Source organism: Vicugna pacos, chromosome 6, assembly GCF_048564905.1.
Source record: "Vicugna pacos chromosome 6, VicPac4, whole genome shotgun sequence".
Taxonomy (NCBI): domain Eukaryota; kingdom Metazoa; phylum Chordata; class Mammalia; order Artiodactyla; family Camelidae; genus Vicugna; species Vicugna pacos.
In genome coordinates, this window is record NC_132992.1 from 28,424,634 (window position 1) to 28,452,288 (window position 27,655).

At 41.4% G+C, this 27,655-nt stretch overlaps 1 protein-coding gene across 17 annotated transcripts in view; it reads right to left on the bottom strand.

The window, feature by feature from the left end:
- Window positions 1–27,655, bottom strand: part of FMN1 (formin 1) — a 432,624-nt gene that overhangs the window by 84,469 nt on the left and 320,500 nt on the right. The window contains exons 19-20 of one of the 17 annotated variants that reach the window (XM_072962724.1): window positions 7,072–7,156; window positions 4,968–5,181 (exon numbers count right to left, since the gene is read on the bottom strand). The exons of 15 other annotated variants lie outside the window; for them this stretch is intronic. In XM_072962724.1, the coding sequence (XP_072818825.1) occupies window positions 5,169–5,181; window positions 7,072–7,156 (98 nt within the window). In that variant the 3' untranslated portion in view covers window positions 4,968–5,168. Of the gene's footprint in view, window positions 1–4,967; window positions 5,182–6,569; window positions 6,659–7,071; window positions 7,157–27,655 lie in introns of those variants that run through there. One more of the 17 variants, XM_072962723.1, reaches the window with a different exon arrangement.

Consider the following 27,655-nt stretch of genomic DNA (forward strand, 5'->3'; position numbering starts at 1 on the left):
AAGCGAATAGATGGCCATTTGTGAGATTTTCTGTGTAAACGGGTGAGGCTATGGAAAGGGTATGGAAAAAGGTTCCCAAGAGATGGGTATAATTTGATTTCCAGGTCACCTGTCTAAGGCTAAAGTGGACTAGAAAATGCAGGCTTTTGATCAGAATGCCAAGCAAAAGACACTGGATCAGGAGACTTTGAAGATGTTTTAGAGTCATAAAATCAAAGAGACCCAGATAAAAGGAGTGTGAAAAGTCATCTAGGCTAACCCTCAGGCTTGTGTTTGAGCTGGGATCCTCTTGAGTTCAATCCAGACTTGCCAGATTGCATCATTTTCATCATTTTTATCTGCCATTTTCACTTGTCTTTATCACTAAATCTGAATATTTTTATGGGCATCAAAGGGAAAACAAAACAGCGGTATCACCTCACTTGGGCACCTGGGGCCTTTCTCCACCAAGGTTCTTCATTTGAACTGCAGAACATGGAAACTGATTTGAACAGCTGTTCTCTCAGTCTCCCCCACCCACCTCACACGCAGACAAGTACTGCCCTTCCCAACGCACAGGGATAATGTCGCCCCATTCACCCCACACAGTGGAGCCCTCAGGGCAAGAGAGCTTCTCTCATCAATGGCTGGAAAAGAGTCAGTCTGGACGGAATCAAGCTTACAGATGACTTTTTGATCTTAAGTCATTTATATTTTAACATTTCAAAACCTCAGCCTGAGAATATTCAAATACCTCATAAAGTACCTTGCTGGAGTAATAATTTGAACTAAGAAAGTCTCCTTGGTTATACAATGAGAAGAATTATATTATTCTCTTATATTCTGTGATGACTGTAATAATTATTTGTGTAGGTAATGGGTACAGTTTCAGGGACCACAGTGTAAATCTAAGCGGTCATCAGATTACGCAGCTGGTTTGTTCTCTGTAGTAACTACTGCAGAAGTAAACATCTTGTCCATTCACAATTCTAGAAGAAGTCAGGTTACCAGTGTCACTGGGATCTAAGTAAATTTATCCACTGTAAAAGCTTTATGACTCTGTGTTTTCAATATATTTCCATCTTAGATGAGATTTTTTGCCCAGTCTTTCACCCACTCACAATATTGACATAACAGTCAACTTTAGACTTTATAAGGAATTCTGCTCATTACTCTTAAACACAACCTTTTGATTAGCTGCTAATGTTCCACCAGCTTTTTTCCTCTGCTTCTATATAGTCCAGTGAAGTCCCTCAGAGCTGTCCAAGTATCTGTACAGAGCAAGTTTTTGATTTCAAGGTGATACAGATGCAATTACTTGAGAAAGTTGGTAAGACAATATAATTTACAACCTAGTCCCACAATTTCTCATAGAAATGAGAAAATGGATACCCAAGCTGACGAAGTTACTTTCCTGGGTCACGGTAATAGTGGTAGAATCCAGGTCTGTTGACTCATTAAACCAGTATACCTTCCACTGTCCCCTCCTGCTTCCCAATGGGGCAGTGCTTTTCCCCAGAATTCTCAAACACCAGGGTGGTATATTGGAGGTGCACTGTACAGCTCATTTTCCATAGGAGTACATATATCAGAGAGGAAGTGCCAAGATGGAATTTCAGCTTTCACTCTAAATTTCCTGACTCTTGATGCTTTAAAGCAGACCATGGGGGTAACATTTTAGAATAGTCTGTGAGAGGCTCATCTACATTAATGGGAGTCAGGTGGTTCCATTCTCAAACAGGGCCTGAGATTCTCCATGTTATCTCAGCTTCTAGGCCCACATATACCTTTAACTTATCAGCATTAATAGAAGTGACATGCTCTTTGTAAGAATGTTTTTTCTTAGTTATTATTTCATAGATACTTTTAAACATACATACTTATAAAAAAACCAATTTTTACTGATAAAAATTATACATCAATTATAATTATACATCAATCTTATTTCTTATAGCGTCTGCCTTGTCTCCTTGCCATCTCATGCCCAGTGGGAAGGCTCAGACCATCTACAATGCTTTAGAATTTTTTCAAGGGTCATGGAGGAACAGTGAATTCCATCCGTGGCCTCATCATTTAGGGAGCACTCCAAATGAAGCATTATTCAGGAAATATTAGAACTGCAAGGAAGCGAGATTTGTAAAAGAGGGCTGCCCCCATTTTGCTTCATGAAGAACCTTGGTGAAATATCAAAGACCATGGTGTTGTTTCAAGGCTCTAAATAACTATTTGGTGACAAACTGCAGGTATGCTAATATTGGAAGAAGGTCTCCTTTTCCAAACAACTCTGTCCTATCTTGGTGTTAGTGCTAGCCTAAAGGTGCATCATTTCGGGAAGGCATGGACTGTGTGTGTGTGCGCGTGTGTGTTTAACTTTGTATTCAAAATGCTTAGCACTTGAGACTATACATTTAGTATTAATCAGATAATGATTTTACTCCACTAACTGGTGAGAGTGACTACAAAGCAGATGCTAGCTTGAATCTGTAAGCAGGTTCTTCAGCAAAGTGGTAGCAGGCTCCGTGCTCATCTTTGTCTCTGATTTAAAGTAGTGCGCTCCAAAGCAAGGGCCTCTTTGTTTATTTCACAGCATTTAAGTACTTGATTTTCAACAAATCTTTCTTTAAGCACCACATTAACAAATTAGGGGGGAAAAGTTCACCAACTGGCTTCTTTGGGTTCCTCATAACTTCGTTCAATGACTGTCCAGGTATTGAGGGTCAACACTTGATTCTTTGTACCTCAACATGCCCATCTGCCCAATGGAAAAAAATGAAACCTTACACTTGGGAACTTCGGAGCTACGAGAAACCTAAGAAATTACCTAGTGTTAAGTCTCTCATGCAACAGTTTAAAAGTGAGCTAGGTTAAACAAGAGGGTATTGAATAAATCAATAAATGTTGGATTTTATGATAACAGAAGCGTGTACAGGGCTGTGGCCCTTTCAGCCCACCAGCCACAGCTAATGGGATCCAAGGACAGTCAACCTACCAGCCGATCAGCTGCTTAAGAAGTGGTTTAATACAACTGACTAGCGGTGGCAGCGATAATGATGAATATTCACTGGGGCATCTTCAGTGTGTGCCAAGTAATATGCCAAGGGATCTGCATAGATCATTCAACCTCTTCAGTGCACATATCAAACGGGTTCTACATTATGGACAATAGTGGAGTCAAAGCTTCACATTGTTCTATTACTTATTAGCTGTTGGCGTTGGGAAAATGTTTAATTTGGCTAAGAACGAGTTTTCTAATCTACAAATGGAAGTTAATAATAGGACCTATATTAGACAGCTGTTGTAATAATTAAATGAGATCTTTGTAGGTACTCAGCCATTGCATCTGGCACATTAGCTCAGTAAACATCAATTTTTACAATCGTTGCTATCACCACCACAGCAATTATCCATCCAATGATGCTTGCTTGTTCAACTTTTCTTGGATTCCCATGAGACTTGTCTGAATAATTGAATATCCTGTTCTTTTCTTTAGTAACATTTGTATTCCCACATCAAACCCCCCAAGACCTGAAGCAAACATACTAGATTCAAATACCCAGAATACTGCTTTCAAAGGATATCATCGGAAAAATGCTATGACATGGTTACAAGTGACAAAATTCTGAATATAAAGCAGTAAATACATCGTGACTAAAATTACAGTGAAATGTATATCACAGAGATAAATGACTTAACTATTAAAAATATCAGAAGGGAATATACCAAATAGTGTAGTTGCTATTTCTGCCTCTGGTTAACAGGTTTTTTAAAAATTTGTTTTTAGTTGCTTGAAGAATTAGCATCACTTAATATAATCAGGAAAAGAAACAATAGATGCTGTTTGGAAGAAGCAGTGTAACACACTGAGAGTGAGCGACCTGCCTAAGGTCCTGCCGCTGGTTTGGGGCAAAAAAGCAAGAACTTGTCCCCTTACTTTAGTCTAGTTTCCACCATCCCACATTGTTATTCTTATAGGTTCCTGCTTAAAAACTGTAAAACTATCCTATCATTACAGAGTGGGAAATTAGAGAAATAAGAAGTCATAACTGAAAAACAAGCATTCGCAAGAATAAGTTAAATTTAAACCCCCAGTCACCTAGTTTAAAGTCATTTATTTATACTTTAGATACACATACACAAATGTGAGATTCCACTGTCTCTATAAAGTAACCATCCAACATATTTTTATGAATTGTCTAGAAATATATCCAAAATGAAGAATGGTTTTAATCATATTTTAAAGACTAAAACTCAGATAAAAAGCTGTTATGCATGGTCAGAGATTTTAACAGTTTAAGACTGATCTTAACTAATCAAAAACAAAGAGGAAAAAAGCTGTACTTATATATCAGATAAAATAGAATATGGAACCCATACCTTTACAAAGGAGAATTCCTCTTCATCTAGATTTATTTATACAAAACCTCTGATATCTTTATAGCAAAAAAAAAAGATGTTTATTAAATAATGGAAGCAAAAATAAGTGCTCAGCTGTTTAGTCCTGGACATGAACGGACCGCCAGAATGTCTGGTAAATCATCATGGAACACCTGTTGATACCCTTAAACCAGTCTTCTTTTAGAACCTTGGCAAAGCTAAGGTGTACTTAGGAAACCATATTTACAGGGCCACAGTAGCTGAATAAATTCTACCCTGATAACTGCCACTGCTTTGAACATCAAAAAACTTTCTTATCTCCTTTCCTTTCATATGGTCAAGAATTTGTCCTCGCTGGGGATTTAAAATGGCCCGCTTGAAACGGTACCCAAGAACTACCAGAACTTCAACAGTTCTTATGGTACCAAGAACCCAGGCAGGGAAGGTAAGCAACAGCCTGTTTTCTGAGAAATATTGCCAAGAAGAGAAAATATTGGCATTCCCACAGAAGATACTGTAGAAGACAGTTTCCAGATGAAGGCACATTTAATTTGTTCCTTCAAAGGTATGCAGAAGGTCCATGAGCACAAGGGATCATTATCCGAGTCAGTAAAAGGAAACAGAGAAATGAGGCCTGGTTTTAAAACTGACCACGCCGCTCATCAGGGTGCTGAGGCGGAAGTGCTGAAGGTGAGGGTAACAGAATTCCAGGCGGGCCCTCTGGAGTCATCATCCAACGACAACTGTCATCCTCCTTTCCCCTTCTCTTAAACAAATCTTTATATTTTTTTTCCAGATTTTAAATGAATAAATCCTCATTGTAGAACACTTGGGTATTTGAGGAAAGAAAAGAAATAAGAAGATAAAAATAAGCTTTTCCCTAAATAATGGCCTCTATTCATATTTTGATTCATTTCCACAAATGTAAGCATATATTTATGATCACATATGCTCATTTGTGCTTTTTTAAATACAGTTGAGGTCATACTGAATATGAAATTCAGTTTCTTGCTTTTTCATTTAACGTGTCAACTTTTAAATGAATACTTTTATAGATAATTTATAATTATTGAAAATCATTGTTGAAAAATAAACCTTTATTAGCAGGTATGGAACCTATTCAAATAAAACAAAATATTTTTCTAGAAACCCAAGATAGCATTTTAAAACAATTTTCTGAGAGTATTTCTTAAATGAGATCTTGTAGGAGAAAAATTCTTGGCTACAAAGTACTACTAACCTGTTATCAAATACAATTAAAGCAGATTTTTATCTGTTGATTCACATTGGAAATAATCCATTGCTTTACCATTTAGTCTTCCTCTTTTTGTGGCTTCATAGAGAAATGTTTTAGATGGCCACAAGTATTAAAAATCATGTCGAATGTTGCAAAGTAAGTTAAAATTTCTATCCATGGCACTTAAGCGTAATATTCCTGTTCCATATTGGGAAAACACAGGATGAAGAAAATATCCTAAATAGGAAAAAATACTGAGGGCCAGCACATGCTTAGAAGTAAGCAGGAGGCCTCTGAGCATGCGACAACCACTGCCCCCCACCCCGGCCACATCTCATATGAAAGCGATCTCCCTGAACATCCGAGAGGGGTGGAAACGTTCAAGTATCCGCTCAATCAGAGAAATGCCAAGGTCTCCTTTAGGCAGAAGCCTGAAGCTAATGGTACCAATGACATGAAACTGATTTCAGAAAGGAGCAAGAAAGGAAACACACAAAACCCAAAAAGATCATGAAACCAGAGGCTTGAAATGCTTTCCTGGAGAAAACCCATAGCACTGCCTCCTCCTGTGGGATGATAACAATGATTTATAAAGCTGAAGTCATTTCCTGTGATTGCGCTTCGGGGAGATTGGTTTCACATGATCTGTGAAGCCCAGCCACACGAGCTTGAAGAACAGCCCTACATGTTCCACTGAGGCTCGGATCTGCCCGTTTCAAGGGGAATCCAGAGCCCCACGGCGGGGGAGGAAAAGCTATTGCTTTCTGATCCATGAACCCCCTTCTCCCCTCCCGCAAGCTCATTAGGTGGACACACGGCTCTCTTATTCTCTCTCTCCTTTTAAAAGTATTACTACTTGTGCTGTGTGGGAGTAGAAGCTCATTGTAAATGCGCAGCAGGATAGTGGCGTAGCCGAGATTAATTCCCCATGGATTTATAAGGGTCGTTCTCACCCACGATGACTTGGACCGTTTCAAAGGTGCTTATGCTGCTGTTTTTATGGCTGGTCACTAACTTTCTTCTGGCATATGGCGGTTGGCGCCATGACACGGAGTGAACATTTTATACCTGAATTAAAGTGGATATTTGACAGTTTCTGTCAGAAAGTTCAGAGAAAAGAATTTGTGGGACAAGATTTATTGCATATTTTATATGGGACACATCTGTTTCTTTGCTAGCTTTGTTCCTTCCCTTAAAAAAATTAAAGAAGTATTCTAAAGAAATAATAACGATTGATAGAAAAAAGAAAAAAAGAATTCCAAAGCAGAAGGGAAAATATGGGCAAAAGTTGAGTGTTTAGGACCTAATTTAAAAAACAAAGCAAAAAACAAAAAGAACCACTTCTCATTTGGACAAGGAAAAATGACTCATGGTCATGAATAAAAGCTCGATGAAACAATGCTCTTATCATTGGCAATTGTTTTACGGTTGGTTTAACGCCATTTATATAACGAAGTTAAAAATTTAAGTGCATAACCTACCATTTTCTGCATACTTGAAACAGGACTAGAAAGAATAATCTGCCTTTGATGTACTTCGGAAGATTTCGCCATTCCAAATGGTGGGCTAAATATTAAAGTCCAACCACGTCGGTGTTAAACAAAAGAAATTACAGATATTTAAACATTTAAAATGGATATGCCTAAAGATAAACGCAGACAATTTCCAACCCAAATCCATCAACACAATGTGAAGGGCATATGTAAACTTCACCCTCCTCTAAAAGCCTCTGCCCATTGTAGCGAGTGAGGCCCATAACATATCCGTGGTTACATAAACGCTGGGCTCAACCTGGAACCCTGTGTTAACAGACAGGCTACTTTTTCCTTTTTCTTTTCATGGTGACTAGGGAGCTTTTGATTCTGAATCCTGCAAAACTGAAGACTTCTACTCCTAAAGATGTTGAAAAATTAATTTTTAATTACTTTAGGTAATAAACATTCTCATCAAAATATTAAACATTGCACATAAAATCTTGGAGAGCCCCCTACACCCCGCCCTCAGTCACTCCACACACATTCTCATCACCTACTTTGGAAATGGATAGGCACTGTTCACACAGCACTAATTTTCTAAAAGATAACCAGAGTATGCAAAGGAAAGGCAACAAACTCAATGAACAGGAGATAGAATGAGTTTTCAGAACATGCGCTTTATAATCTCAGTGAATTACAAGAGGCCACCACTCCATAAGAGAGTCCAGTGGCAATTTTGTCTTTTCCTCTCTTGTATTTAGACGTTCTATTTCTTTTTCTTTTACATTGCCCTGGTTAGAACTTTCAGCCACTGGGGAAAGTTGACCCATTCATGTTTATTGTGGTTACAGATGTATTTGGATTTATCTCTGTCATATTTATTTCTGTACTTTCATTTACAAGATTTCTAGGTATTTCCTTTTGCCCCTTTCCTGATACTTTTGTTAGACTCATCAAATTGTCTTTGTTTCATTTTTCCTCTACTGGTCTGAAAATGATTAATTTCAACTTTTTGATTGGTGAGTATGTTTAAATTCCAACACCCATGACGTAAGTTATCTGTGATTCTAAGAGTACTCTGTGCCCTAACTCGGAGCAATATAAAAGTGGCCTGCTTTTCCTTTCTCCTTCTGCCAAACCTCATGGCCACACTCTATGCCACATCCCATGTTGATAACATCTGCAATTTTACTTCCAGGTTACCAAAACCAAATTTTTATAATAATATTTAACCATCATTTTATGAACTTGTTTGTTCATTATAACTTTTGCCACTCCACTTCTTCCTGGATTCACTTTTTTTAAATTGAATTATAGTTGATTTATATTGTTGATTTCTGCTGTACAACATAGTGATTTAAATAAATAAATAAGTATATATATATATTACTTTCCATAATCTTTTTCATTATAGGCTATTACAACGTATTGAATATAGTTCCCTTATCCTTCCCCACCCCCTCTCCCCACTGGTAACCATAAGTTTGTTTCTATGTCTGTGAGTCTGTCTCTGTTTTGTAAATATATTTATTTGCATCTTTTTATTTTTGAGATTCCACATATAAGTGATACCATATGGTATTTTTATTTCTCTTTTTGGCTTATTCCACTTAGTATGACACTCTCCAGGTCCATCCATGTTGCTGTAAATGGCATTATGCCATTCTTTTTTATGACTGAGTAGTATTCCATCGTATAAATATACCACAACTTCTTACCTGGATTCATTTTGTATGAAGGAGTACAACCTCAAGAGAGGATTTATGAAGATTAAACTTCTGAGGCTCTGTGTGTCTCAAAAGATTTCACTTTCCTCTTTCACTTTAATGATGGTTGGACTAAATGTAGAATTCTAGGTTTAAGATTATTGTCTTTCAGAATATGAATTTATTGCTTCATTGTTTTCTTGCATCCAGTGTTGCTGCTGCTAAGTTCGTTGTTCAGCTCCCAGAATTTTTCTAAATCCTTGTTTCTCAAAGTTGATTATAAAAGAGCAAAGGGTGTGTACATGTTTGCATTTATCTTTTGTTGCTCTGAAGAGTTTTCAATAAAAGATGCAATGTCTTTCTGCATTTCTAGGAAGTAATCTCACATTGTTGGAGTCTATCTTCCTCTCTTCTCCTGACTTGTATTAAGTAGTTGTTAGACTAAATAGATGAAATTTCTAAATATATTTTCTCTATCTCAGCTTTTCTTCATGCTTTCCATACATTTCTCTCTTTATGCTCTATGCTAGATAAACTCCTTGATTTGATTTATCTTACAATTCACTAATTGCTCTTCAGTGATGTCTAGCCTACCATTCTGTACATTCACTGATGTTTCAAAAATTCTATCAGCCAAAATGTTCATTTCTATGTTCTCTACTGGATTCTTTCTTATGGAGCGGGGGCCTCTTATAATTCTCTGAGATTATGCCTACAAGTGTATTTTCTACTCATTGAGTTTGTTGCCTTTCCTCGATGGTTGATTCTAGATTAAAAAAAAAAATCTCTGAAGCTGAGTCCCATCATTAGGTACAAGAGTGTGCTGTTATGCTGCAACTTGTCTTCTAGTTGTTTTGGGGCGAGTGGAGGAGGGGCAGGATGTTTCACTGGGCAAGATGAAATTTCATCTCCCAAGACATCGTCAGCTACCCGAGGTACTGCTCTGTCTCTCTCATCCAAGAGCCCCTTTCCTGGCCCTGTCTCAGAGGTAGGTACTTCATATTATGGTTGCCTACTCCAGGGTATGGCCAAAGGGGCTGCTCTGTAGAATAAGAAAACTCTGCAGAGTTTTCTCATTCTCTACAACCAAAGGGTTGCAGTTCCAAGCAACTGGTTTAAATTTCAAAACTCAAAATTTTACATTTCTTCCCCATTGATTTATGACGATAAGATAATTCATGCATGCTTTTCTTAGACTTCGAAACCAAATAAAATGCCAAAGAAGCAATCTTTCTATTATTACCATAAGTAATGATATGGGAGTATAAATCATTATAATTAACTAATTAAAAATACTGATTTTTTTTAATGGAAATACTGGAGATTGAACCCAGGACCTCGTGCATGCTAAGGATGCACTCTACTACTGAGCTATTCCCACCCCTCGTCTCCAAATAGTATCTATTTTAAAGGAGCTACATGGAAACAAAGCCCTTGAAACAAAGGCGCTAGTCCAGCTCACACTTGGGAGTTTGGTCACACAGATGGTACAGAATGCTTTCACATTTGCAAAGTATTCTTCACAGCATGGGCTTCTCTGAACTTATGAGGCAGAAGGCACAGAGCCTGGAGCTCTAACAATCTACTGCAAAAACAGTGGAAGGCCATGTTGGAGCTGTGTGCTCCTGCCAAAGGCCATGTGCCTCCTTTTTTACAGTTCTATAAAAGGGCATCTGCAAATAAATAAGATTTCATTTAAGTGCTGGAAGCCACACACAGTTGGAGAACAAGGGCTTGGGGATGGCAGCACACACCATCACCAACAGATACCATATTGCAGTTGCAGGGGGATTGGGGGAGGAATAAGAGCAGGGGTAGGTAAGGCAGAAACTAAAAAAAAAAAACCCTTACTCACTTTATTATTAATTATTTTATTAAATAAGTGTAAGCACCATTTGAAAAGGGACTCGTCCCATTTTCTTCATGCCATGAAACACAAGCGTGCTCGGGTGAGATTTGGAGACTAGCAGTGATTTTCAGAGGCTCAGATTCTTATATAAGCTCAGTTGCCTTAGCTCCCATATTTCACACATTAGCAATGCATTAGTTACACACAGGTAATGCTTTATAGTTTATCACACATATTCAGAAACAATGTTTTGTTTTGTTTTGTTTTGTTATATTTAATTACCATGAAAGACAAGGTACTTATCAATGGCAAGCCAGACTGGTTCATGTTCAACACTGGTCAATATCTCAACCTTTCTGATCACTTTCTCCATCCCCTCTGCTGGCTCTTCTTCTTCCTCTTGCACCCTAAATACAGGCAGCCCCCAAGGCTGTCTCTGGGCTCTCCCCTCTTCTGTCTTTACATAATGAGCTAGACACACAGCCATCTACCATTATGCCGCTGGTCAATCTCAAGTTCATACTGTCAACTCCTGACTACATTCTCAACACCAGTTTTACCTCTCTCCTACCTTGCTGGACACCGTGACGTGAACAGCTAGCTGCCAGCAATTCAAATGAGCTCTACTGTAACACAAACCTGGTCCTTTCATAGTCTTCCACAACTCAGGAAGGGCCACCACAATTGACAAAGATGATCAAAACCTGGGAATTATTTTTGGCTCCTCCCTTCGCTTCAACTCCAAGGTTGAAGTTGTGACTAAATCCCTGTCTTTTCTTCATCTGAAGCGTACCTTGAATCCATCTCTATTTTTCCATCTCAACTGCTACCGCTCTAGTTCAAAGTGCTATTGTTTTTCATCTGAGTTACTTCAGCCATCTCCTTATACCTACTCTTGCCCCTTCCACTTATTTTCCACAGAGCAATCAGAATAACCTTTTAAAGCATAAATGCAGTCATGTTACTTTCTTTGGACAAACTCGCGTAAAGCTTCTCATTGAACAATGAATACAGTCCAAATCTCTCCACATGGCCCCCAGGTTCTGCGTGCGCTAGCCCGTTTTCACTTCTCAGTATGCCAAGCTCCTACCCACCTCAGGGCTGCCCTCCGTGAGATTCCTCCTGCTTGTGACGCGTTTCCTCCCACAGTCGCATGACGAGATCCTCCCCTGGCTTAAATGTCATGGTGGCAGAGAGTCCTTTCCATTCTTTCAAGGTAGATTTCTTAAAACTCTGCCCCCTACCGAACCTAGACATTTCACAATTTGTAACATATGCTGGGTTAGTTATTGGCCATTTGGTCTCCTCCTCTTGTCAATTACACATCTCTATTTTGCTCATCACTCTATAAACTGTGCCTGGCACAGAACCCCACCCACTGCAGGCTCTCAACATGGGCTGAAGGAATTTGCTCTGTTAGTCCGTGCACTACAATTGCTCTACTGTGGAGTTATCTGTTGAGGACCAGCTCTCCAGCCTAGCCTGGGAGATCTAGGAGCCAGGGATATGGCACAATATCCAACATAGTGTGGGCCCAAACATAAGGAATGAATGGTTATGATTAGGTACTCAGTCATCTTTTTTCAAAATGTGTTAAATCTGACATATGAAATCAACTTGGGAGACGTTGTTTAGAGTAAGTAGTCTCTCAAAAACAAAAAACAAAAAGCATTGGTAATAACCAAAGGCCAAGGAAAGAGTGGATTTGGTCTGTCTGGATAACAAAACTTGAATGATGGAAACAAGTTTGTAATAGCAGTCAGAAATAACTCAAGGAGAAACCCAAGGGAGCTGACTGTTCCTCTGGATGTCAAAATCTATCACCAACTTAGCAGCATGGTCCTTGGAAAAGGAATGTCTCTCAGAGCATCCCTTCGCCTCATATGTCAGGAGGGCCTGATGGCTGCTTCTTTCACAAGGAAAGTGGGAGGAGAAATGAGGAGGTGGAATGTCATGTGTTCTGCAGTGCATGGGGTGAGGAAGCACTCTAAGGAGAAGGGGAGACCCTCTGGGGGCCCTGCTTACTGCAGCCTGAGAGGCTATAATGCCAATGGTGAAGGTGCTGGAAAGGGCTGAAGTTGAATTCCCTAGGGAAAAGAAAAGGCTCCTTGATATTAGGAAGAAAAAAAAAGAAAAAGAAAAAAGTAGGGGGAGGGGAACAAACCAAAAGGGTATGCTCAGGAACTGAAGGAAAGAGTTGATATCGTCAGATCAAACTGAGGGAAGATTGAGTGAAAAGAGAGCAAAAACAGAATCAAAGGATCCTGGAGAAGCTCGGACCAAATTCACAAGAAACGGAAAGGCAGTGCGTGGAACAGGGATGATCTCTCTTGACATTCTTCCTAATTCACTGTCGTGTCCAGACTTCTGGACACTGGACTCTAAAGCTTGGCTCCGTTTCTAAGTCATGCCCACCTAGGAGCTTGCTTTGGGATTTTTCTGTAGAAACCAAGAGAGACTGACCAGTCTCACCTGTTAGAATGCAGGTGAGACAGAACACAGACTAGTTTCCCTGAAACGGTCCAGGTAGTTTCCAGATCGCAATAAGCTGTAGGAAGACTACTCTGTCTGCCCGTCGCAGTCTTCCCAGTGCTGGCTCTTTCCAAAGTTACTCATTCTTATCTCTTTCCATTACTTTCTAGATAAACAAGTTCAGAAAACACAGATGTCTGTCTACAACTGATGCATCTGTCCTGTCCTAAAACTAAATACAAGTGAAAGAGAACAAAAAGGAGACTGGAGGGAAGGCTTTTCTCTTAGGCTTGCTGCCATGTCTCCATTAGGTTCTGGGTTTGTGTTTATTTTTATAGCTCTCTTTTGTGAATAAATGGTGTGAGACAGAAGTCTTATTTCCAAGGTTCATTTTACTGAGTGGCCTGTAGTCAGTCTTTCCAAGAAGAAAGATGGAAAATTATGGTCCGGGCAGCATTACTGTCCACCGAGGGACCAATGAGAATTCTGGACCTCATCCACTCAACTGCTTAAACCATCATTTATGAGCCACAAAATGACTGTCCTCAGGTCTCGGCAGCATTATTTTGGACTGAGTTGATAGCCTTAAGGCCCAGCTAATCACAATTATCTAATTTTACATTCCCATCACTTTCACACATGAATTATCACTATTGCATTACTTAAATAGAAAAAAAAAAAGAGTGCTTGAGGAATCTTGCCCTTCCAAATGGAAAACACAATGTTAAGAAAGCAAAATTAGTTTCAAGGCCTGCACCACTTCATAACAAAAGAGTTCTAGTCACCTCACGTTATTCTCTTGTTTATCTTTCCAAAGTCCCAACGAAGAAGACGGGATACACAGATTTCTGGCTCTTTTTTATAGTGAAGTTCTAGACTGATGTGACTAACTTAATGACAGAAAGGGAAAGGGGTATGGATAAATAAAACGTGGTTCATTCATGCCCTGGAAGAGTCCACAGCAGTTAAAAGAATTAAACCCATATTTATTAATACGGATAGATTTTCAAACAATCCCCAGTGAAAAATCAGGATGCGAAATGATAGAAAAATACCATATGAGATCGCTCATATGTGGAATCTAAAGACTCATGGACAGAGAATACAGACTTGTGGTTACCAGGGGGCTGGAGGGTGGGAAGGGATGGACTGGGATTTCAAAATTGTAGAATAGATAAATAAGATTACACTGTATGGCACAGGGAAATATACACAAAATGTTATGATAACTCACAGAGAAAAAAATGTGACAATGAGTGTGTATATGTCCATGAATGACTGAAAAATTGTGCTGAACACTGGAATTTGACACAACATTGTAAAATGATTATAAATCAATAAAAAATGTTAAAAAAAAAAGAAAAAAAAAAGGATGCGAAATGATAGAATCTAGTCCGAGTCACCTTTCTATTGTCCTTCTACTGCCTTCCTGAAGAAAGTCAGGATCTCTTATTCTTTGGTAAGTTTTGATCACTGAAAGTCATCCAAAGGGAAATTCAAGTCCCTAAATTAACAGAGCCAACAGTTGCAGAAGTGATGTCTTAACTTTCTATCGTTTAGAATTTTCTTTCCACCCTGGGTTTTTGTAACAGTCAACGGAGTTTAGTCTGGCTGTAAGAGCTAACAATTTGGATAACAGTCTCCTTGTAGCATCGACTGCATTCTGCAGAGGATGATCCAAAGAGGCTACCCGTCTCCTCTGAGAATGAAAGATAAATATTTGTGGTTACGATAGTGTCACGATTCTCAGATAAAAGAAGGGATTTAGGTCTACCGCTTGGCTCATGCTCCGTCCTAACCAAACCACAATTTTTTCAGTAACCTAATAACATTCTAGGGAGAGAAAGCATGTTCTCTGACTATTAGGAACAGCGACACAATAAAGGAGCACTTAAGTAGTTTCAACGTCTTTTATTTCAGGACTTCAGAATTCCTCCCTCCGCGACTCTATGGCATCCCCAGTGAGCAGCGAAAGAGACAGGTAAAACCTAGTATTTCTAGAGAGATGGCCTCTGGTGAACCTCTTTATTTGCTGGCACCTTCATACATGTGCTATGCATCAAATGCTTTGTCATCCCTTGCAGGAAACGCCTAGTAGATGGCAAGCGTGCTAGTAATTCCTTTCCTACAGCAAAAGCTGGCCCCTTGGTCACAAACTCAAAACACCTCAAAACACATTTGGTAAGAATACAAACAGGACAACAGAACCCCAGCCAAACTGAAGCCAACTTCCTTCTTCGCTTCCTCAGGTTTACTCTAATTTTACGTCCAAGAACAAACATGTATTATGCAGCATCGAGTCTAAGATGATCCCACAATTGATGACACTAATCAGTTCTTCCCACTAAGTTAAGAAAGACACCTAACCTAGGCCAGAGTGCTGTCAACTGACGGATGGCTCTTCAGAGTGAGGAACCAGGACGAGTGGACGGGCCACCTGCTCCCTTCCGGCGGCTGGTGTTTCTAGCTGGTGAATAACACAGGGCCCAGGATAGGGGAGCGGGGCTTGGTTTCTGAGAATGAAAACTTTCCCAGTGTACACTTCCATTAATGTTCAGAGCTCCATACGAGGCTACTGGGGAAGGTCAGTGGCAATCAGTCAGACCATCCTTTCCTTTGAGGTCCGTTTCTGGGACGGGGTTTCTCCTGCCTGTATGGCACGAGCTAAAAGCAGACAGGTGCAGTCACATTCTAAGACACCTTATTTGGTGTCTTTAAGGACTAGGCCTATTGTCTCAGCTGACAAAAGCAATAAGGACCCTCAGACCCCCGCCAATGCATGTAAGTCACCCTTGCATTTGTTCAAAGGCTGGGATCCATGAGTGATGAAAACAGTTATGCCTCCTCTGTTGCTGGCATATAGTAAAACCAGGTTCTACATCTAGACACAACTCTTCAAGGGCTGAGGCCTCAGGGGTGTGAAGGAAAAAGGGATTTCGACAAATACTTCCATATTTGAGTAATGACGCGGTGGGGGGCACATTTCTCCCAAGAGACAAAGTTAGGAGGTACTGAATTCAAATTCTGGACTTATGCTGACCAAAAAGAAGATATAACTAAATAAGGATTACTTTTATCTGCAACTCATTCTAATGTTTCCTTTGTTTTTCACAAGCAACTGAACAAGAGAAGGGAACGTCTGCCTTTCCCCAGGTAACACAGGCGCCTACGTTCAGGTTTTCCAAGACTTCAGGAATCTAAAAGACTAAAGAAACAGACTGTCTAACAAATGACAACAGATATGAAAATCTCCTCATCTTTATATCTGACTAGGGGCTGACCATTAGATAAACACAGATTAAAAAAATCCCCCTGGCTATGCGTCCACTGTCGAGGGTAGCGACTGTCTTCCATCCTTAATGAGTTTGTTGGGTTTTTTCTTTCCCCGTTATTCCATTTTTGGCCTTGCTCCTTGGGGTAGATAGTGGCAGGAAGAGTTTGATTTTTCCTTTTTAAATCTTGTTTTCATCTCTGGATGCATTTTATTCCATTTTTGGTTTAAATGAGGAGGAACTCCTTTAAATGCTCTTCTAATTTTTTGGACAAATTCAATCTATCTATTGAGTACCCACTGCATGCTAAGTGGGAGGGATTCTAAAGTGAGCAGAATTGCCCTCTCTTATTAGTTAAGGAACTTCTCAAATGCCACAGAGGAACAGAAAGAGTGACAATTACATTAATAATACCAGAGGGGACCTGATTTCCACAGGGGGATGTTGAAGGAAAGCCCTGCCTTTCTGAGGAGTGGGTTACACCATCCATTCACTTCCTCATCTCTTGTTTTGTTTTCTCTCCCCTCTTGCTCAACCACGCAGCCCGAGCCATCAAAACTTCACGCTCTTAACTTGTCCTCATTGGAGTCCTCCTTTGACATCAAACAAAAACTAGCCCGCCTGAGCTCCATTCCGTATAATGGAGATAATAACAGTGCTTTCCTCAAAAGTTTTTTTTTTTTAATGAGAGCTAGATGAGACTATAGTTAATATCGAACCTGGCTGGGAGTGTCACATCAATGTTTGCTAATACTATTTTTATTATTCTTAATAAGACATCACGTGTATCAGAGGACCTGGGGCAGCAGAGGAGAGATGGGACTTGAGGGTAGCTTTGGAGGGTGTGTGTGCTGTGGGCTAGAAAACGGGTAGGAGCGCTGAGACTCCAGGCTCAAGGCGAAGCTTCTGTTTCTTCATGAGCAAGTGCCTAGATGAGGCTGGAGGGGAAGGGTGGCCGGTGGGGGGTGTGTGCTGCTGTGGGTGGAGGATGTTACAGGGGTCAGGGGGACAAGCATGGGACTCACTAGACTGGAGGTAAAATCTTTTGTGGGAGCAGTAAGCTTGGGCAAGTGGAATACCAACCATGAATATAACCTCTCAGAGAGTGACGCAAATAATTCACTCATGCAAATAATCCCCAAGAATGCAGCATTCTTTTTACTGACTTCTGATTCCTGGGGGTGAAGAAGGAGGGGAGGGAAGAAAGGCTTGTTCTTGGTATCGGTAAATAAAATCTTCTGGTGGGGAAATGTTTTGAATGTATTTGCCAGTGAAGTTCAGTGCTCTCCAAAATGGGAAAAACTGGCATGGGGGACTTCCCTATACCTGCCTGGAAATCCTGGGCTTCAATTTATGGCCAATTTGAATTTTTGCAACTCTTTCAAACATCATCGTTCCTGAGGGACTTTGGACTCTGCTGAAAACCCTTTTCTGTCCCATAGGTTAGCATTAGCCCAACAATACAGAGTTCCTGAGACCACTTATGATTTAAAACACAAACTCAGCTTTTGCCTGTTTTTAAAACATCCTTATAACTATGGGTTGTTTAAAAATAGCTATCCCCCAAAGAGTTTATTTCCAACATCTGACATGATTGCATTTTGCAGTGATTTGTTATGTAAATAATGGTAGCAGAAGAGAAATATGAAAAAACACTGCCCCTTCTCAAAGCCCGATGGATTTAATGCTTTTGTTAGCTCTGGATTCCAAATCTGGCGGTTGCTGGTCTGTTTGCGGTGTGTCGGATAAAATACTGTATGCCTGCCTCAGCTTTTCATCTGATGTACAGCAATCTGTAAAGGAACTATTGTTCTTCAATGCCTTCCCTAACTTTTCTTCGCTGTGTTTCAGTATGGAGAGGGGTTTCAGTGCGTTGGCTGCAGAGATGATAATGTGAATATTTTCAAAGCAGAGGGGAGAGCTTTTTGAGATGATGACTCAGGCAGTGTTTGAAACTGCCAGTAATTCAAGGCTTGATGGTCTGTAAGTCATTTGCTGAAGATTCTATTTCTCCATCTCTCAGTTCTGATCCATGGTACCTGATCAGATCATGGTATGCTTTCTGTGTGTGTGTGTGTGTGTGTGTGTGTGTGTGTGTGTGTACGCGCGTGAGGGTGGGGGAGAGAAACAGGAGGTGAGGCAACTTATTACTCTTAGATTGGTCAATGGGAGAAAAAGCAAGGGACTGTTTAGCTTTGATTCTGTTTTTCTTAGAATATTATCTTGGTCGCCCCTCTAATGGCTGCTACCCCTTCTAGAGCAATCCTACTCTGTAATTCTTCTCTTAAGGGATATGTAGAAAAGACATAGTGAGGAAAAACACAGTTTTAGTCATCAGTTAGTGTAACTGATGGGGAGGAAGGCGTTTGGGTTATGGGAATGCCTTTTAAAACAATGGCTATTTAGTTCGGGGCTCTTCTGGAGAAGTGGGACACATTCCACATTCACGATGAGAGGACCCATGGAAAGCCAACTGCATCGAAACAGCCTTGTAAGCCAAGGGCAGAGGAAGCAAGCCTTCTGACCCATGTCATCCAGTGCACCCCGAACTTAGCCTGTGGAAGAGATGAAGCTGTGGTCTGCCACCCGCATCAATGACCCAAAGGTATAATGGACTTTGCTTTAGAATTATAACTGAGTTAGAGGGATTAGCAAGTTTGAATATTTCTCTGAAATCTGATGAATTATCTGAACATCTCTTTTCTGAACATCTCTAGACCTTCCTAATGGAAGTTAGCAGAAAGTAGTATTTTCATACTTCTCTGTGTAATGTGATAAACCAACTGCTTTAAAAAAAAAACTCTTAGGGAATAATCATTTTAAACATATTAAAGGCCTAACTCAAGTTCAATCTCTGAAATCAGTAAGGAAAGGAATGTGGGCATCTTCGTTTAATTAAATGTGAGTTTTCTTACTCCAGTCTCCCTTTCTCAAGTTCCTTCGTAAGCCCAGATCTTGTACTGAGAGGCAGATACTGCCCACTCTGTAGCAGGATCTTGAGAGTGAAAGTCCTCTACAATCTCCACTCTGACCTTCCCATGTTTCCCTGCTTCTCAGAACCTCCTGAGACTTATTTTCAACCCAGTTCTACTTGCTCTTGACCATCTCTGTTAGATGAGCCCAGACCCCAACATGCCTGTTTTGCCGTACTCTGATAAAAACCCAATCAAACCCTTGGATGGTAAATCCCTCTTCTTAAATTCCTATTTCTGTTCTTCAGGCAAACTAGAAAAATTGCATTCATACTGTATCAACCATGATCACGCGTCCAGCTCGGGATCCCCTGACCAACACATTGATGAGGCTGCCTAACTCATCCGAATCTGTCACTTCCTCCCACGTGGCTTTTGGTCTCCCTTGGGTTTGGTAGGTACCAAATTGGAGGAGAATACCTTAATCATATACTTTGCTTCTCATGCTACCTTAACTCTGCTTTCCTTGCCCTTTGCTTCAGGCTGCCTCAAGGAGACAAAAACACACAACACAAAGACTGAAGCCAAAGGCCCAAATCAAGATGCTCACTAGAAACGCAATCGCCATTGCCCGGGCTGTACACAGCTGGTTTCCCCTCTCCCCCAGATGTGGCTGAAATTCACCTCCCTCTTGGTCCTCTCTCACTCCCACCGTTATTACTTTCAGCCAGCTTTTCTTTCAAGAAAAGGCAGCAGCATCGAAAGGTGAGCAGTAAGGTAATCTTTTTCTGAACAAATGCCCTTTCGTCTTTTTCTGACTTCCACTGATCCTGAAAACAGAACCACCATTCAAAGAGGCAGCCCCTGGTCATCACTTGTCAATCTGGTTAATGTTAGGCCAGGTCTTTCTCAGTCATTGCATAGAAAAGTCTGCGGCTTTTGCTCATTTAAACTCTCCAAAATGCTAATACTGCAATACCCAAAATATTCAAAGTTTTGCCATAAACAGAGTTGCTGTGCAGTTGGCATTGCAGCTTTTGGGTATTCTCAGGGGAAAGACATTATCTTTGTTACAGCCTGTGTGTTTAAATTATGCAGGACTGGTCTGGAAGCAGCATAGCACCAGGGAATCCAGTCCCTTTCTTCCTAAAATTCCACGGCTGCTGGAGAGCTCACGAGGAAGAACTGGCAGAGAAGGCAGGGCGCATGGATGTCACCCAGCCCGTCTGGGATGCTTGTCAGGTCCTGACCACGTAATCACAGACACTCAAGCACAAGGGAAAGCAAATCATTCAGATAAAACGAAAACTGACTGACTTGAAATAAAAGGCATCCCTTACTTTAGTTTGTTTTTTCCTAAATCATGACTCTGAAAAAATAAACTTAGACTTATTTTTCTCTCCCAAACTGAAATATCACTTTCCTTCCTGGCTCAGACCACCAACCAGGTTTCTGCCACCGGAAGTGGGGAAAGTACTGGAGATCCTGAGAGGAAGCCTGATCAAATGCCCTATTCTTCCAATTTCCAAACCAAAGTCACTTGGAGATGCAGACACATTTTGTTTGTGTGGTCTAAGTTGCAACCTCAAAAAACTTGGCAGTTTTCTCATCATGGGCTGTGATTTCCGTGATGTGATGGTTTGCAAAGGATTTGTTTTCAAATAGATGTGATGCGTAATTCCACAGGAATCCTATTTCAATCCCCCTGAATTGATAACCTTTCCCTCTTAAGTGTGACCTCGGTGTTCAAGTAACTTTCGGACACAGATGAGGAGGATTCCCGGTGGTAAACGTCTGTCTGGTGCAAAGAGGGAAGGAAGAGAGTGAAACTTGCAAAATGATGGAAAGAAAAAACAAGGGGCTTTTCACTTGCTGTCCTGCTCATTACTCTTTTATTTAGGTGTATAGTGATGTTCACATCTTCTCCCATTTCACTGGTTCTGTGGACTGTAATTCATACTCTAACTTAGCTTCTCTTTAGCAACTCTTTCAACCCTTACCTCTGGATTCATTATTGCAAATGACCAGGTGCTCTTTCCCCAGAACCAAGTCCTTCACTTTTTTCTACCTAAACTGTATACATCTCACAAACTTTGTACTTGATGAAAATGAAACTGTCTGTCCTGTTTCACACGTTTGGTGAAAAACACAACATACCCACTGTTTGAGCACATGTCTCTCTTGGTCTCTTTATTGTACATTTAATAGGAAAGTCTCAAGCTTTTTGTCTATCTCAGAAATCCTGATGAAGAACTGAACGGACATTTTCCCAAAGAGGACATGCAGACGGCCAGCAGGCACATGAAAAGATGCTCAATATCGCTGATCAGGGAAATGTAAATCAAAACCACAATGAGATATCACCTCACACCTGTCAGAATGGCCATCATCAAAAAGAATACATAACAAATGCTGGCAAGATGTGGAGAAAAGAGAACCCTTATATGCTGCTGGTAGGAATGTAAATTGGTGCAGCCACTGTGGAAAACAGTGTGGAGATGTCTCAAAAACTAAAAATAGAACTACCATAGGACCCAGCAAGTCCACTCTTGGGCATACATCCAAACAAAATAAAAACACTAATTCCAAAAGATATATGCACCCTAATGTTCACAGCAGCATTAATTACAATAGCCAAGATACAGAAGCAACCTAAGTGTCCATCAACAGCTAAATGGATAAAGAAGATGTGGTGTGTGTATGTATATATATGTATATGTATACACACACACACACACACACACACACACACACACACAATGGAATACCACTCAGCCATAAAAAGGAATGAAATTTTGCCATTTGCAGCAACCCGGATGAACTTGGAGGGTCTTTGCTAAGCAAAATATGTCAGAGAAAGACAAATACTATATGATATCACTTATATGAGGAATCTAGAAAACAAAACTAACTGGTGAATATAACAAAAGAGAAGCAGACACAGATATGAAGAACAAATTAGTGGTTACCAGTGGGGAGAGGGAAGGGGGAAGGGGCATTTTAGGGGGAAGGGATTAAGAGGTGCAAACTATTAGGTATAAAATAAGCTACAGGGATATACTGTACAAGACGGGGGATAGAACCAATATTTAAAAGTTACTATAAATGGAGTATATAATCTTAAAAAATTGTGAGTCACTATGTTGTACACCTGTAACTTACATAATATTGTACATCAACAAAAAGAAGAGAAATCCTGATGATAAGGACAGGACGGACAAGAACAGAGCAGCTGATGCCCGGGCTGCGGGCGCACCCCCGAAAACTCGTGCCTTTCCAGTCCTCCCGTAAGCCCCTCACAGAAGTGTGCACTCACAGAACTAAATCAGATGGTGACTCCGTTTGCTCCCCCCGGCCCCCGGGCTGGAAAATCACATAACAGTGGCAGACAAAGGCTTTAACGTTGTAAAAAGTAGGTGCTGAGATTTATTTCTTTCTCTCCAAGTGGAGAGACAGCCTTCTGGGCAAGCTCGGGTCTGGGATAAACATGTGGTTGACCAGGATACACAAGAGTGGCTATGGAAGTAGTAGAGAATGATGTGATTTAAACACTGGCTCCTGAGCCCGGAGGTCTTCTCCTCAAGCTACCTGCAGGACTGCAGCGGCAAGTCTGCCACCCCAGGGCCACTTTGCATCCCCAGTCTCCACCCTCTTCGTGTGAAGTTTGGCTTTTGTTGACATCTTCCTCTTCAGCCTCTTCACAGCAGTCAGTGCTGCTGATAGCAGCTCCTTGGAATTCTCTCTTTTGTTTTAGAGCTGCATACTTTTAGGTCTTCTACTTTTTTCAGAATCTTTTTTCTTTGTCTCTCCTATAGTATGTTGCCTGCCCCCGTCCCCCAATTCCCTCCACTGCTTCCTTCTTCCTCTGCTCTCACTCTCCATTTCCAACCTCAGCACAGCTTCACCAATCACTGTTTTGTGGCAGTTTCCCAACGACGAGAGGGCTAGGCTCAAGTATCCATCACCGGCTAGACACATTATTCAGGTAAATTCCCAGTATGTTCCAGAGTGGAGTCAAGATCTACGGTCCACGTTCATCTTCCAGTGTTCACTTGTTCTTTTAATGGTACTCTATTCCTTCTGTCACTGGAATTCTGAGTCTCACTGTCCACGTAACCTCCCACATTTTTCCAATGACTCATATTCATCCATGGACAAGTATTTTGTGTGTACCCATTATGTGCCAAGTATTGAGGATATGGCAGTGAACACGACTCAGGTAGCCTCTGCCCTCATGGAGCGTGCATTCAGTCGGCTGCCTAAATCCTGGAGACCTGGCTTCTGTGATGGCATCCATGTTCAATTTCTCCTATCTTCCCCCCTACCGCAAATGTACCCTCATTCAGACCCGTGTCTTTTTCTCCTAAATTACTGCATGGCTTCTTACATCATCACTTCTACTCACTGTCCTTCCTGCCTCCAGGTCACTGTACATGTGGCCAGGATCTTTTTATTCCATAGCTCTCATCACATCACCTTCCTGCCCAAGTCTTCAATGGCTCCCTAGCCCGTACATAATAAAATACCGAGCCTTTGGCCTAGCGTTCTAGACTCTTCACAATCTAGACACATTTTTCCATCTCCTACTACTTATCAAAAATTTCCAACTTTATTTCCTACTCCTTGTAGAAAGAGAATGTTGAAGCAAGAGGGGACCTTTGGGATCCCAATGCCCAGTGTCTTCATTTTATAAAGAAACAGAGGCCCAGGGAAGTCAAGTGTCCAAGAGGTTCGTGGAAGGAAGGCCCAGTGTGGGATGGGGCTCAGAGGTGGCATTGAAAGATGGGCAGAACTTTGGTGGTTGGAAGGCCTCCTGAGTGATCCAGCTGTAGTGCATCTTTTTTTTTTCTTTTTTTAGTAAAATATTTTTAATGTATTTACAATATCTTATTTTTTAATTGAAGTACAGTTGATGTACAATATTATATGTTACAGGTATACAATATAGTGATTCACAATTTTTAAAGGTTATACTCCATTTATAGTTACTATAAAATACTGGCTATGTTCCCCATGTGGTACAATACATCTTTATAGCCAATTTCATACAGATAGTTTGTACCTCTTCATCCTCCATCTCCATCTTGCCCCCTCCTCCGCCCCACTGGTAACCGCCAGTTCCTTCTCTACATCTGTGAGTCTGTTTCTTTTCTGTTCTATTCACTAGTTTGTAGTGTATCATTTGTAAATATTTAGTTTTTAGACTCTATGGCTACAAACCATCTCTACCAGCTGATTCAATTTTCACTGCTTCTCTTCATCTGCTTCCTTTCCATCTTCCTCACACTCTCCCCAAAGTGATTCTGCAGATGACTGTGCCAAGACCACCACCGGCTGCCTCTCCCTTCGTTACCTTCCTCCTGGTCTAGCATGGGCTCATCAGAAATCTGCTCTAAGCAAAACAAGTACACCGAGGGCAGAGTGGTCAGGAGCGCAGCCAGAACTGCCCAGCCTCTTGATCTCTCCTGGGCACCCGGGACATGGGGGATACCATGCGCCAGCTACAATGGATCTATTTACTGCAATCTGTATATGCTCCATGGGGCCAGCTCAATTCCCCTGGAATATTCTTCATGGTCCACACATTAATTCTCGGCTCATAACCTACCTTCTTTCCTGATCTCTCTCACCTCTGAGTTACGTGGTACCTTTTATGCATATCCTTGAAAGCACTTCTTTTGTTCATTCAAAAACATTCACAGAGTGCCTCCAGGCACAGTAGGCAGTGAATAGGACAGAATCCTTGAATCCCTGACCTCAATATATATATACACTTTATGGGAGCAAACAGAAAACATCGAAACACATGACATTTCAAATGGAGATAAGTTCTAAGAAATGATACAAAGCTGAGAAATGAGAGGCAATAACAGCAGAGGCTGAAGAGGTGTGATTTCATCAGGCTTTTCTCTTTAAAATTTGAGGAAGGTCCACATTGAAGTGATGGAGCAAGCCGTGTGGATATTTGCAGAAACTGCCTTCTGACCAGAGGAAGAGCCAGTATACTTACTTCCTGCAGCTGAAGGATGCTGGCCAGGCTCCAAGGTCAGCGAGAAAGCTGAGGGTGCTGGAGCCAAGAGAGCAAGGCCAGGAGTGGTAAAAAGTGAGGACGGTGCAGTGATGGGAATCAGATGACAGAAGGCCTTGTGGGCTTCATAAGGAGTCTGAATTTAATGATGACTGAAATGAAGAGTCTCTGGAGGGTTTTAAGAACGTGAGTGCCTTAATCTTACATTAATTTTAAAAGGATCTGAGAGGCAAGGCTGGAAGCAGGAAGACCAGTGAAAAGCTACTGCAACAGTCCAGGCGAGAAAGGGTGACGGCTTAAACCAATGTGGTAGCAGAGGAAGTGAAGAGGACTTGTCAGACTCTGGATGTATTTCAAAGGAAGGGGAGACAGGATTTGTTGATGAATTGCTTGTTCAGTGAAAGATCAAAAAGGGTCTAAGTTTCCCAGATTTTTGGCTTGAGCATCCTGAGGAATGATGGATCCATTTATTTGGGCGAACACAGGTGTGTGAGGATGGTGGGGTGGAGTGGGAAATGAAAGTCTGGTTTTGGACACCAACTTCGAGATACTTATTTGGCATCCAAGTGAAGATGTTCAACAAGCAGTTAAACGTATCAATCTGGAGGCCAGAGGAGGGGTATGGGATGGAGATATCAACTTGGGAGCCATCAGAATAAAGATGGTGGTTATTTAAAGGCTTGATGGGATCACGTGGTACCAGTGAGCAGAGCTAGAGAGAGAAGTCCACGGACTGAGTCCTGAAGCCTTCTGAAGTTTAGACAGCAGGAGGGTGAGGGGCCGGCAGAGGAGCACTGAGGAGCACGTCCATGAAGCAGAGGGAGGACAAGACAGAATGCTGGCTGTAAGCTCAAAAAAAAAGGACTTTTCTAAAGGATGGGTTGCTCAGTTCTATCCAATGCGGCTGAAAGGTCGAGCGAGGTTTTTGTATCCAAGCTATAGGGTCTGAGAGGCTAGAATCTGTATCTGACTCATCACTTTTTGTCAGGGCCTCACATCCAGCAGATGGCCTACAAGTGCCGAACAAACACTGGGAAAGAATAGTTGTGATCGATCACAGAGAACTTTCTTGTCCATCAACTGATGCTCAGGGCAAAATGGGGGAAAGATGGCAGCTTCCAGAGCTGTCACGCTGAAAGCATCACCCAGGACTCCGGCCTGTCTACACGGCATGACCCGGGGGCACCTCCTAGTCTGAAGAACTTCAAAGGTCCTAGGAGGTGGTGGTGGAGGGATGGGAAAGCAATGAAGGTGAGAGGGAAGGTGACGAGAAAAAAGAAAAGAAAAGGAAAAAAAAAAAGACCAGAATGATCGGAATGACACTGGGCCGGGACAGGGATTCCTGAATAAGAAAGAATCTGGAGAGCATGTTACCAGAAACCAAAAACAGTAGGGGGAAGGGGAGGCGGAGAGAAAACAGAAAGCTATGAAAGAGGGCAGAGAAAACTGAGGTAAGAGGGAAGAGAAAATTAAAAGCAGAAGGAGAGAAAGGAAAAAAAGAAAAAACCTGAGGGGGTGAAGCCAATATCTGGGGAAAGAACAAATGCCACTGGCTTATGCTGACAGCAGCCTGGGTACCGAGGGACTGGTGTCTGATTTCTGCGCACCTCAAGAAGAGATACACGGTAAATCGTGGGGCCAGAGGGGGGGCCCCCTCCACAAACCCCTGGGCATTTTGATTTCAAGAAGCAGCCCACTGGCCAAAGTAAAATGCTCAAGTAAACACCAGCGACACAGCCCTGGGGTTACAAGTGACCTGACTGCATGTCTGACAAGATCATGGGCAGCCAAGCAGCCCAGGAGGCTCCAGCCCGCTCCTGGCCCCCGGTCTGCGTGCATAACACACATGGCGGCTTCAAGGGGCAAGGAGTAAACCGCCTTCAACTGGGTGGCCTCTCTTGTCAGCATTTGGCTAATTACGGAAAGATATTACCTCCAGTCCTCTAGTCCTTGGTCCTATTTCCTGCTCGTTAAAAAAAAAAAAAAAAAAAGTCTCATGAGAAAAAAAATCAAGGCAACAGAATCTAAATTATTATTATTCTTTTTTTTTTCCCAAATGAGCTGAGTGGCAGCAGTGGCTGTTGCCAAAAATGCTTGAACAATAGGATTCTGACACGAAGACTGAACTCTAAAACAGCATGGAGAAATCTCGAAAGCCGGGCAGTCCCCATTATCTCATGCTTGCACGACTGTCGTCCAAAAGAGGAGGGATGGTTCTCCTCTGGTGCCAGCAGAGCGGCGGGCCAAGACCTGACAGAGCCACTAATTGCCCATCTGCTTGTTTACACAGCCTGGAGATGGTGACTGGACAAACAGCTCATTTCCCTTGAAATTGGACCAAACTGTGAGGG